General features: G+C 42.8%; 1 protein-coding gene across 1 annotated transcript in view; it reads left to right on the forward strand.

The window, feature by feature from the left end:
- The first annotated feature begins 4,994 nt into the window (after positions 1-4,994).
- Positions 4,995-13,744, forward strand: part of cacnb4b (calcium channel, voltage-dependent, beta 4b subunit) — a 51,020-nt gene continuing 42,270 nt past the window's right edge. The window contains exon 1 of the mRNA XM_052129954.1: positions 4,995-5,119. Within this exon, the coding sequence (XP_051985914.1) occupies positions 5,057-5,119 (63 nt within the window). The 5' untranslated portion in view covers positions 4,995-5,056. The remainder of the gene's footprint in view (positions 5,120-13,744) is intronic.

Raw genomic sequence — 13,744 nt, forward strand, 5'->3', positions numbered from 1 at the left:
TACACCAATGTAACCCATTTGAAATTAGCTACTGGGGTTAAATCACTTTAAAATATGACCTCCTTTCTCCTAAGGTTACATTAGAAGTTGTACTGCAAGTTTATTAGTATTTTAAAGCTGAAGTATACACTCACTGTGCACTTTATTAGGAACACTATGGTCCTAATAAAGTGCTCGACATGGTCTTCTCCTGTTGTAGACCATCCCCACCTTAAGGTTCGACGTGTTGAACATTCTGAGATGCTATTCTGCTCACTACAATTGTACGGAGTATTTATCTCAGTTACCGTAGCCTTTCTGTCAGCTCAAATCAGTCTGGCCATTCTCCATTGACCTCTCTCATCAACAAGGCGTTTCCGCCCACAGAACTGCTGCTCACTGGATTTACATTTTGGATTTATTATTTTTTTTTGTATTTGGCACCATTGTGAGTAAAAAAAAGTAGTAAACTTAAAATCCCAGGGGATCAGCAGTTACAGAAATACTCAAACCAGCCCATCTTGTACCAACAATCATGACGAAATCACTAAGATCACATTTTTCCCCATTCTGATGGTTGATGTGAACATTAGCTGAAGCTCCTGAGCTGTATCTGCATGCTTTTATGCATTGTACTGCTGCCACACAATTGGCTGATTAGATAATCACATGAATAAGTAGGTGTACAGGTGTTCCTAATAAAGTACTCAGTGAGTGTATCATTTGTGACATTAGCGCCACCGAACGGAATTGCAAAAATTAACAATGTTTTCAAAACAGCTTTATGAATACGCCCCTTGTCATCAGTTGTTCAAACTGTCAAATAGTCCTGCCCCTAACTCATGGCATTGGTTGAGTTATGTTGTTGGGGCTGGTCTAAGTGGGTCTCTCAAAACAAACAGGATTTTTATAGCGCCACAGGGACAGTGTTTTCAGTTTTTGTGAAAGTTAACCTATGAGTGGCTTAGTTTCAGTTGTCTCTGCATATAAAGAAGACTTATGGGATAAACAAAAAAACTATTTTGAGGGAAGAAAGTATTAATTTCACATCTGGCTTAGAATTTGATTTGCAATAAAGTTAATGGATGTTAAGAAAAAGAACTAGTATAATTTGAATCAGCAGGTTTTCTTGTATAATTTGATATGTAAAACCCACACAAGATTTTCATCTACATGTATAAAAAAACAACTATATCATTGCTAAACGGACACGGAGGTTTGTAACACTACTTTTTATTTTACTGCTAATGGACACTCAAACATTGCATAAAATGGGACAACATACAGGTGAAACTCGAAAAATTAGAATATCGTGCAAAAGTTCATTAATTTCAGTAATTCAACTTAAAAGGTGAAACTAATATATTATATAGACTCATTACAAGAAAAGATATTTCAAGCCTTTATTTGATATAATTTTGATGATTATGGCTTACAGCTTATGAAAACCCCAAATTCAGAATCTCAGAAAATTAGAATATTGTGAAAAGTTTCAGTATTGTAGGCTCGAAGTGTCACACTCTAATCAGCTAAACACCTGCAAAGGGTTCCTTAGCCTTTAAATGGTCTCTCAGTCTGGTTCAGTTGAATTCACAATCATGGGGAAGACTGCTGACCTGACAGTTGTGCAGAAAACCATCATTGACACCCTCCACAAGGAGGGAAAGCCTCAAAAGGTAATTGCAAAAGAATTTGGATATTCTCAAAGTGCTGTATCAAAGCACATTAATAGAAAGTTAAGTGGAAGGGAAAAGTGTGGAAGAAAAAGGTGCACAAGCAGCAGGGATGAACGTAGCCTGGAGAGGATTGTCAGGAAAAGGCCATTCAAATGTGTGGGGGAGCTTCACAAGGAGTGGACTGAGGCTGGAGTTACTGCATCAAGAGCCACCACACACAGACGGGTCCTGGACATGGGCTTCAAATGTCAAACCTGGGCTAAAGAAAAAAAGAACTGGTCTGTTGCTCAGTGGTCCAAAGTCCTCTTTTCTGATGAGAGCAAATTTTGCATCTCATTTGGAAACCAAGGTCCCAGAGTCTGGAGAAAGAGAGGAGAGGCACACAATCAAAGATGCTTGAAGTCCAGTGTGAAGTTTCCACAGTCTGTGTTGGTTTGGGGAGCCATGTCATCGGCTGGTGTTGGTCCACTGTGCTTTATTAAGTCCAGAGTCAACGCAGCCGTCTACCGGGACATTTTAGAGCACTTCATGCTTCCTTCAGCAGACAAGCTTTATGGAGATGCTGACTTCATTTTCCAGCAGGACTTGGCACCTGCCCACACTGCCAAAAGTACCAAAACCTGGTTCAATGACCATGGTATTACTGTGCTTGATTGGCCAGCAAACTCGCTTGACCTGAACCCCATAGAGAATCTATGGGGCATTGCCAAGAGAAAGATGAGAGACATGAGACCAAACAATGCAGAAGAGCTGAAGGCCGCTATTGAAGCATCTTGGTCTTCCATAACACCTCAGCAGTGCCACAGGCTGATAGCATCCATGCCACGCCGCATTGAGGCAGTAATCAATGCAAAAGGGCCCAAACCAAGTACTGAGTACATATGCATGATTATACTTTTCAGAGGGCCGACATTTCTGTATTTAAAATCTTTTTTTATTGATTTCATGTAATATTCTAATTTTCTGAGATTCTAAATTTGGGGTTTTCATAAGCTGTAAGCCATAATCATCAAAATTATATCAAATAAAGGCTTGAAATATCTTACTTTGCTTGTAATGAGTCTATATAATATATTAGTTTCACCTTTTAAGTTGAATTACTGGAATTAATGAACTTTTGCACGATATTCTAATTTTTCGAGTTTCACCTGTATAGACCTACTTTTTCAAACAGTTTTAAAAGTGACTGAACTCACACACTATCTGTTTTTAGATTTGTTAGCCTATATTTTATGTATATGTTTCCTATTTTATTTTATCTTTAAATAAAATGTTTCCAAAATGTGTGCCATTTTTAATTGAAATGTTTAAAATAAAATGGGGTTGGGTTGTCTGAAGAAAAAAAATGACACTGACACTAAACCTCTACAAATATTGACATTTCTGCGATTTAAATGTTGCAGTTTGAGAATATGGACATCCATTTTGTGTCTTTTTTTTTAAGAAGACGTTGTAACTGGGTCTTTTGTAACATCATCAGTTTAACCAATCTAAAATTAACTACATAGGTAAAATCACTGTCATAAATGACTTTCACTCTCTGTGGTAAGTTTATGTGTAGCAATTAAGGATTTATTTTGATGTAAGAAAGTGGAAGTTAAAATGTATTGGTTGGGGTCAAGCCCAAGAAAATGACATTTTGGCAAATTTTTGGCATTTTTAAACTTGTAAAATGTAATTATATTTAATTGAATTAAATTTAAAGATTAGATACTGGACATATTAAAATAGTTCTCCATGAATGCATGCTAATTTCAAGCTGTTTGTAAGTATTACATTTATTGAATTTTATATAATTGTAGCAAAGTATTTAATTACAGGTTTACATGTTCATTAGCAAATTGATAATGTGGTCACTCTGTTGTTGGGCAACACAATAGAATACAATTCTGATGTGAAAATGGCATATGGCTCTCTGCCCTCACTCCTCCACTGAGACTGCTGCCCTGGAGCTGCTGCGAGGCTGGTGTAGTTAGGACATCTTCCAGCAGCGGCAAAGTGCCGACCAGCCTAAGTATATCATACAATTGGCTCATTCTTTTTGCTCTCCATAATATGACCCCTCTATTGGTCTCATAAACCTTGTTACAAACAAATCTGGAAAAACTAGAAATTCATCCACAGAATTGGACTTTCAAGTAATAAATTCATCAAACAAATGAGAAAGGAAGGTCACTGCGAATGTGAAACAGCATAAAGCCATCAAGTATGGGGATCATGTGAGTATACCACAAAAGGGGAGACAAAATACATTGCTGTCAAGTTTCTTATGCAATCTGTGGAGAAAAAACACCATGTTAAAATCAAAACATCATTCCAACTGTGCAAGGAGAAGGTTGCATTAATATGAGGCTGCTGTGTTGAAGTTCTGGCCAGTTTGCAATAACTTTGTGGCCTTTCATTTCTAAGTGATATAATTAAATCCTGCAGCAGCATGCAACAAGACACAGGACTAAGTCAACTGAAATAGTTGACCAAAATATACCCTCTAACCACAATTGGCTCTTTGCATCATCTTAGGTTTAGCAAAGAGATTAACTGACGTGTACAAGGTTCACGAAATGGCATTGATTGTTTGGGGATTATCAACGTTTTCTGAACGAAGCATCCATTGACTGAAGAAAAGTGAAGCCCTTCTGAGTTCTTTGAAGCACCATATATAACCAGAATTTCAAGTGTGCCCCTAATTGTAGAGTCACCAATAAGATGATTTATATACCATATAATTATAGCATTATTTACCTAATGGCTTTATTAAAGGGATCGTTCACCCAAAAATACAAATTCTCTCATCATTTAGGCTACTCACACTCATGCCATCCCAGACCTTTCTTTCTTTTGAAGAACAAAAATGTATATTTTTAGAAGAATACCTTAGCCAAGTGAATGGTGACAAGAACTTTGAATTTCCAAAAATCACATAAATTAGCATAAAAGTAATCTATAATACTCATCTGGGATACAAGTCTTGGATGGCATGAGGGTAAGTAAATGATGAAATATTTTTCATTTTGGGGTACACTATCCTTTTTACTGATATAGAATCAAAACACATCACCATAAAACCCCTGTCCTAAACCTTTTGCTGTTTTAACGTTTCTTTCTTTCTTTCGAGAGAGTCCCCATTTTATAAAAAAAAAAAAGAAAAAAAAAAAGAAGGACTGACGCTCAGTTGACGCTCATGAACGCGCCGGGCTGTTGTGCGCGCGCACCTGACACCTGTCACACTGACGATTTTCTGGCTCATCTGATGTACGAGAGCAGAGCGGATCTTCACGCGCGCGGGCACACACTCACATACACCACCGAAGCTGGATCAAGCCGTCCGAAACCCTCCAAACTTACACTGATCCGGGCCAGCAGGCCAGCAACCACCGATCTGGACAGATGTTCTGGCCCAGATGTCGCGACACATTTATATTAGGAACAAGATCGGTGAGGGTATCCAAGCGCCCATATTTCAGGTGAACACCATAAAGACTTGAGATGCAATAGATTTAGTAGTATGTTAATTATGTAGGATAATTGAGTATACTTATATATAATTTAATATGAGAATATAACATTTTTTTTTGTTGAGCGTTTAGTTGTGAGTTTTTATAGTAAAACTCTTTTGTGGGATGTTACACTTTGACATTTTTGCACTTTGTTTTTAGTGGGTTATAAAATTTTATTTAAATGTTTCTCTCCTTTGGATGGGGGGTTGGGGGTGTTAGGTACTTTTATGAATCAAAACAGCTTCTATCAAATCACAGAATATATTAGTAAAAGTAAATCGTTTTAGAATGGAGAATCATTGTGTTTTGACAATAATAATGAAGGAAATCCACTTGGAGCACCTGACTACACAACGACCAAACCTAATGCTGTGAAAAGAGCACATTGACTTGCTTTTGGGTGGCCCTATTTAAGAAACTTTGGGGGAGAAAAAAACGAATTCTGTCTATACTCAAATACTACTAGAGAGCTCTAGAGACCACTAAAATAGAAACAAATCAGACCTGGCTAATTAATGTGGCCCTGAAGTTTAAGTTACTTTTTTGTTTTGGTCAGTTTCCACACACTCTCTCTCCCTCTCTTCCTTTCTCCCTCTCTCTATAATTCTCGCTTGCTCTTTTGTACAGTTGTTGTTCTTTTTTAAGGGAGCCAATGGGTAAGGAGGGTTAATATGTCTAATAGGCAGAATGACCCCTTGTTATCTTGCCTTTTTACACATACTGCATATCACTCCTTAATTTACATCGATGCAAGTGACTCTCATTACCAAATTAACTACCCTCATTAACGGACACTAATGCACTTAATTGTTCTGCTGGCACCATGCATCCCAGCACAGACATTTGGTTAATTCTCATATTTCTAGATGCTGTGTAGTCTAGTTGCATATTTTACCTTTATCTGTTGTATTTGTGTTCTGCTTATATGATATTAAAGCAATATCACACAAGCAAGAATACTGTTATGGCCATATATCTGCACCAGTTGCGGAGCCAGAAATTGTATACAGGGGTGGCCAGGCAGGGCCCATAATCACTCTGGGGTGGCACTGAAGCAATCATTATACAAATGGAAAAAATCTGTTCAACCTTAACTATGGGGCTGCTTTAGGTGCCCACAACACAATAATGTATAAACAATTGTACTTGTTTTAATTAAAGGAACATTTCACCAAGAAATTAATATTAAGTCATAATTCATTCTAACCCTCATGATGTTTCTAGCAGGGATGACTTAGTTTATTATGTTATACAAAATAAGATGAAAGGCAGAATGTTATCCTCTGTCACCATTCATTTTCACTGTATGGAAAACGTGTTTATTGTTAAGCAACTGGATTGAACTGGATATTTTCCCCATTCTTTGTCTAGCATTTGATCCAGTTCATTCAATCAGCTTGAGAAAGCAAGTCTTGTGGTAATTCATATTACTTTAACTTTGGTTAAACGTGTTAATAAGGTGTCTTGTCAATCAGTCATATTAACTAATTATGAAGGCCTATGTGAACATCTGCACTTCATCGGAGTGGGTAAAAGTAGTTAGAACTCTTACAGTGAAGTAAAATGAAGTGCATGTCTGATTGGTGGTTTACCTTCTCTTGCTCACCCTGCCTGCCATTCTCCTGTGCCTCAAAAGTCAGCTTGTTCCTTTTTGCTACTCCTAATGAAAGAGGAAGCATTATCTGCTGTCTTTCTGAAAAGCAAAACAGCCTATTATAAGGTTTTAACGATAGCAAATTAGGTTAGAATGTGTTTGTTACATTTAGGTTTATCATAAATGATCAATTTATATTGATAAAAATTATTGTAATCAGATTACAGATACTGACTTCAATTAATTTAATTACTTTTAAGTACATTATTGTCACGATTCCCTTGTTGTCTGCCCTGTGTTTTCTGTTTCACTCGTCACTGATCACATTCCATGTCACATTTTCCTTGTTGTCTGCCCCGTGTTTCACTTGTCTGTCAAAAAACTACACTTCCCACAATTCCCTGATCTCATCACTGCCATCATTGCATCATTGTTCTCACCTGTGTCTCGTTTTGTCATCATCATGTCTCCTGTGTATTTAAACCCTGCTGTTTCTTCATTCCCCTGTCGATTGTTGATGTTTGTGGATGCCTGTTTCCATGGTCTTTGTATGTTTCTCCTACTTGTTAAACTCCTCGTATGTTTTCCGTGTTTTTGGTTTATTTCCCCATTACGGGTATTTCCTTTGTTTTGGTTTTGTCTGTTTAGTTTTCACCATTCCAAATAAAGTAACACTGCATTTAGATCCTCACTCCACGTCTGCCTTCATCTGCATCATAACAGAACAATCGACCACAATGGATCTAGCGGTTCTTCGGGCAAGCTGCCGCCTCCTAGATTTGAGGCAAGGAAGTCGCCCGGTGGAGGATCACGTTAGGGACTTCCTGGACATAGCGAGTGCCACCGACTTCCCTGACTCCTCCCTGGTGGTGTTCTTCCGAGCCGGCCTGGCCGGTTCATTCAAGGAGCGGTTGCCACCGGCGACGCGTGGCTGGATACTCCACGATTTTGTGGAGGAGACGCTGCTGGCATGTGGCTCGCCATACACTCTGGGTGCAGTGGAGGAGGATCCTGCCTCTCTCTCCACAGTGGTGACCCTCCAGTCGTCCATGGCTCGTCCTGTTTCGCCTGCTCCACCTGCCAGCAAGCCAACCCCCACGCCTGCCTTGAGCAATGAGCCAGCGCTGCCAACTTCGTCCGCCCGGAGGAGGAGGAGGAGGAGGAGGAGAAGAAGAAAGGCCTCTGCTCTCCAGCCTCCGCCAACCATGGCTAACCAGCCAATGCCTGCAGCCCCGAACGTCAGTGAGCCAGCGCCTGCAGCCTCGAACGTCAGTGAGCCAGCGCCTGTAGCATCGAAAGTCAGTGAGCCAGCGCCTGTAGCCTCGACCGTCCCAGAGCCAGCACCTGTAGCCTCGACCGTCCCAGAGCCAGCACCTGTAGCCTCGACCGTCCCAGAGCCAGCACATCTTGAGCCTCTCGAGCCTCTCGAGTCTTCCAGGGCTCCGCCTCTCGAGCCTCTCGAGTCTTCCAGGGCTCCGCCTCCCGAGTCTTCCAGGGCTCCGCCTCCCGAGTCTTCCAGGGCTCCGCCTCTCAAGTCTCTCGAGCCTCCCAGGGCTCCGCCTCCCGAGCCTCCCAGGGCTCCGCCTCACGAGCCTCCCAGGGCTCCTCCTCTCAAGCCTCCCAGGGCTCCGCCTTTCAAGTCTCTCGAGCCTCCCAGGGCTCCGCCCCCAGGGCCTCCTACGGCTACGCCCCCAGAGCCTCCTACGGTTCCGCCTCCCGAGTCTCCCTTGGCTCCGCCTCCAGAGCCTTCCAGGTCTTCGCCTCTAGAGCCTCCTACGGCGCTATCTCCCTCGGCTCCGCCTCCAGAGCCTTCCTCGGCCCAGCCTCCAGAGCCTCCCTCAGCTCCACCTCCTGAGCCTCCAGAGCCTCCCTCAGCTCCACCTCCTGAGCCTCCAGAGCCTCCCTCAGCTCCGCCTCCTAAGCCTCCAGAGCCTCCAGAGCCTCCCTCAGCTCCGCCTCCTGAGCCTACAGAACCTCCTTCAGTTCCACCTCCTGAGCCTCCCTCGGCTCCGCCTCCAGTGGCTCCCTCAGCTCCACCTCCAGAGCCTTCTACGACGTGGTCTCCTGAGCAGTCCACGGCTCCGCCTACCTCGGCTCCGCCCTCGAAGTTCCCCATGGCTGTGGTCCTGAAGCTGCCTCCCAGGCCTCCTGAACCTGTCTTTGCTCTGTGGCCAGCTCCCAGGCCACCTGATCCAGTACTCTTGTGGCCACCTTGGACTGCCTGTCTGCCCCCTGTGCCTCCTTGGACTGCCTGTCTGCCCCCTGTGCCTCCTTGGTCTGTCTGTTTGCCCCTTGTGCTCCCTTGGTCTGTCTGTTTGCCCCTTGTGATCCCTTGGTCTGTCTTTTTGCCCCTTGTGCTCCCTTGGTCTGTCTGTTTGCCCCTTGTGCTCCCTTGGTCTGTCTTTTTGCTCCCCCTCACTCCTTTGACGATTTTTATTTTTTGTTTATTTATTTTTTTAGTATTCCCTTTTTCTTTTTGTTTCTGTGGAGCGTCTGGAAGCCGCTCCTTTGAGGGGGGGTTATGTCACGATTTCCTTGTTGTCTGCCCGTGTTTTCTGTTTCACTCGTCACTGATCACATTCCATGTCATGTTTTCCTTGTTGTCTGCCCCGTGTTTCACTTGTCTGTCAAAAAACGACATTTCCCACAATTCCCTGATCTCATCACTGCCATCATTGCATCATTGTTCTCACCTGTGTCTCGTTTTGTCATCATCATGTCTTCTGTGTATTTAAACCCTGCTGTTTCTTCATTCCCCTGTCGATTGTTGATGTTTGTGGATGCCTGTTTCCGTGGTCTTCGTATGTTTCTCCTACTTGTTAAACTCCTCGTATGTTTTCCGTGTTTTTGGTTTATTTCCCCATTGCGGGTATTTCCTTTGTTTTGGTTTTGTCTGTTTAGTTTTCACCGTTCCAAATAAAGTAACACTGCATTTAGATCCTCACTCCACGTCTGCCGTCATCTGCATCGTAACAATTATAGGGTTATGCTTATTTCTAATATATTATTCTGTAGAATACATGAATTATGTAATGAGTCATAGTGAAAGAGAAATGTGAGGTGAAAGAGAAAGAAATATATTTGCTGAGGGACAAAGTGTGTAAGAAAGTAACTTAAAAGTAAAGTAATAATGTGATTACTTTCTTATAAATTAATTATAAAGTAATCTCATTAAAATTGTAGAGAAATAATTAGTCATTTGTGGTGAATTACTATTTTTATGTAACTTACCTAAATAACATGTTTAATAGGTGCTCGCAAGAACGTTTTCTGTGTGTTGTGTTTGTCAGGGGGTAATTCTCACGAAACTGAGCTTGAACCGTGGCAGTAAGGATTTCTATATAAAAATCTATATAAAAATATATTCAGACAATTGAATACAATAGATATAAATGTGCTCCATCTTGGACATAAAGATTACAAAGGATGTCATGTTTTATTTTAAATTCTCATTACACCAATACATCCAAATTAGGACATTTAAATGTAGTATAAATAAAATAAACAATTTTAAAAAGAAATTTCAATAATGTACAATACTGTGCAAAGGTTTTAGGCACTTGTGAAAAATGTTGCATAGTGAGGATGTCTTCAAAAATAATGACATAAATAGTTTTAATTTATCACTTAATGTCATCAAAAGTCCTGTAAACATAAAAAAAGCTAAATCGATATTTGGTGTGGCTACATTTGCTTTTAAAACAGCACCAGTTAACCCTCTATGATCATGTTGGAGAAAGAATCATCATTTGCTAGTACATTTTATTTTTTACTCACCAGACTTTTGACGACATGTAAGCATAATGTAACTAAAAAACATATTAAGCAAACTGAGAGAGGGGCCTCTTCATATATATTTACGCAATATAGTATATTGTATTTTTTTATTTATTTACACATTTTAGCTTTTTAAAAATTTACAAATTTCACTATCAATTTATGTCATGAAATCGCATTTTTATTAATGATACAAGCTGTTGTCACTGTTTGAAATTTCTTAGACATTTTTAACAAAACAATTGACAAGGTAGGAACCTAATAATTAAAATTACGGGTCACGATTGTGAAATTTGGCTAACAATTAATTTTCAAACAAATAATTGCGATTATGATGATTAATTGCCTGTTTTAGGGCTATGATGATTCATTGTCTGTTTTAGGAGTTTCACGAATATGATGATTAAATACCATACAAACTCACTATGTGTGCTTTCATGCAGTGGCGGATTTAGGCATGGGCACGAGGCAGCACGAGGCGGTGGCTAAATACAACATAGGGGGCATTCTCATTTAGAATTTATCTGACGTTCCAAACATTACTGTCTGGATAATACAATGAAAATTCCTGGGCCGTATTCAAAAAGATTTTTATCTTACCACTAGGAGTTCTCCATAGAGTCCCTAGCTAGGAGGGAGGAAACGAGACATTGTGTCGAAGAAGCGACACTAGGGGTCTCTCTTGAGCACCGAATATACCTCTGATCTATGACAAAAGGCCAATGAGAAATTGGCAGACAGAATTTGCATGTCCCGCCCCCGGACATACGGGTATAAAGGTGGGGAAATGTGTCTGTTTCATTCAGGATAGAGTCAACGGCTGGGGCTCTTACACGCATCGGGGAAGGGGGTCTTACCCAGTTTCCTATTCTTTCAGGGGGAAAAGACCCTGCAGAGACCACACCTGCCCAGAGAGGGGGAGGTAAGAGTGGTGACATACACCACATGGGCTTTTAGGTCACATGTGGGAAGTGGCGCGGTGGTAGATCCTGCCTCTTCGGAGGGAGGAGTTGCTACAGACACAGCGACCGGAGGACAATGGGAAATGCCCAAGGGAGACGCGGGTCCGCTCGTAAGGGGACCGTACCATGGAAAATACACACAGGGGGAAAGTCCAGGTAGGAGCCCTGACCTGTGGAGCACCTATTCAAGTACAGGGTAGATCTGAGTACCCGCAGTGGATTGGGTCGGCAAATTCCTCAGCTGAATTGCGGACCCAGAGGGCTAGAGAGGAGTCATCCAGGGAGCCGAGTGATTGGGATCGCCTGGGAGAAAAAACGCACAGTTTTACCTCAGCCGAGGGAAAGGGCGCTAGGTGCAAGCGATCCACCCTTTCAGTCCGTCAGCGTGTTGAAATGAAATGGCATCAACCACCCAGTGGGAGAGCCTCTGTTTGGAGACAGCGTTCCCTTTCCGCTGTCCACCAAATCAGACAAAGAGCTGCTCAGAACGTCTAAAGCTCTGCATAACACAGCAACGAAGGGGCTGGGTCTGCCTCCTCCCGGGGCAGTGCTTGCAGGTTCACTACCTGGTCTCTGAAGGGTGTGGTAGGAACCTTGGGCACGTAGCCCTGCCGCAGCCTTAGGATCACATGTGTGTCTGCCGGACCGAACTCCAGGCAAGTGTCGCTGACAGAGAACGCTTTCAGGTCCCTGACCCTCTTGATGGAGGCGAGCGCGATCAGCAGGGCCATCTTTAGGGAGAGGGTCCTAAGTCCAACTGTTTCTAGTGGCTCAAAAGGGGGTCTCTGAAGGCCCGATAGGACCACTGAGAGATCCCAGGAGGGGAACAGGCTTGGCCGGGAGGGATTTAACCTCCGGGCACCTCTTAGGAACCTGATAATCGTCGTGCTTACCCAAAGACTTGCCGTCTACTGCGTTGTGGTGGGTTGCGATAGCAGCTACATACACCTTCATGGTGGACAGGGACAGCCTCCCCTCCAACCTCTCCTGCAGAAATGAGAGCACTGACCTGACTGCGCACCTTTGTGGGTCTTCGGCCTGAGAAGAACACCAATTTGTGAACAAGCGCCACTTTAGGGCATAAAGTTGCCCGGTAGAAGGGGCTCTGGCTTGGTTGATCATGTCTATGATGGCAGGTGGTAGATCAGCTAGATATTCCGTGTCCTGTCCAGGGACCAGACGTGGAGGTTCCAGAGGTCTGGGTGCGGATGCCCAGAAAGAAGGTCTTTCCTCAGGGGAATTTGCCAGGGAGGGGCTGTCGCTAGCAGTATGAGGTCCGAGATCCAAGCCCGGGTGGGCCACTAGAGTGACTTATTCCTCGTCCTACCTGTGGGCCGCTCCGCCGTCGAGGGTAGTGAGAGCGGATGAGAGAGGGGCTTTGTGACGAGTGTAGAGGGGTGCTCTCCATGCAGTCGTCAGCTCATCATGCGCCTCTGGGAAGAAAGGGACCGGGGGAGCGTGGCTGTGAGCGGCGCGTAGGCCCCAAGAACCAATCAACCAGCTGTGACGGCTGTGGGGAGGATGGAGGGTTCCAGTCCAGCCCCACGCTGGTGGCAGCCTGGGCAAGCATGTCAGACTGTGGAGCAATGGAAAAATAAGGTCTGATGAGTCCAGATTTACCCGATTCCAAAGCGATCGGCACATAAGAAGGGAAGCGCATGAAGTGATGCACCCAATCATAGTGCCCAAAGTACAAGCCTCTGAAGCTTTAAAAAGACAAGTCTTTACAAAACGTTTCCATGATTAAACTCTTTTAGAATATTTTAGAATAATTTTCATGCCCAGGGGGTGAAGTCACTGAAATGCACTGTCAGATCCAGCAGAGGTGAATGGGAGGCCATGGGAATTCAGCTCAGTGAACATCGACCACTCGGCTCCGAAGAGAAAATCTGAATGAGCGGTTCGCCTGCTCCTCTATACCCGTATGTTTGGGGGAGTGGCATGCAAATACTACTCGCCAATTCCCATTGGCCTGAAATGGGATAAAAGGGTAATAAAAGACATACAGCTAAATGTATAACATTTGACAACGAAGCACAATCTTACCATTTCAAAAATACAACTTTTGTAATTGTTGAATCATTCAGTGCTGTAACAAAGAGTATACACATGTCTGAGTTTGTGCACATTTTAACTTTGTAGATGGTCAGATTTTGTTGTGAATTGTGGTACAAGAGAGATAGATTGAGTCTGATGATGGTAAAATGGACAAGTTCTGTCTTTCATTTTTATGGTGATCAAGGTTTCATTCATGTGTGA

This window comes from Xyrauchen texanus, chromosome 7 (assembly GCF_025860055.1).
Source record: "Xyrauchen texanus isolate HMW12.3.18 chromosome 7, RBS_HiC_50CHRs, whole genome shotgun sequence".
Taxonomy (NCBI): domain Eukaryota; kingdom Metazoa; phylum Chordata; class Actinopteri; order Cypriniformes; family Catostomidae; genus Xyrauchen; species Xyrauchen texanus.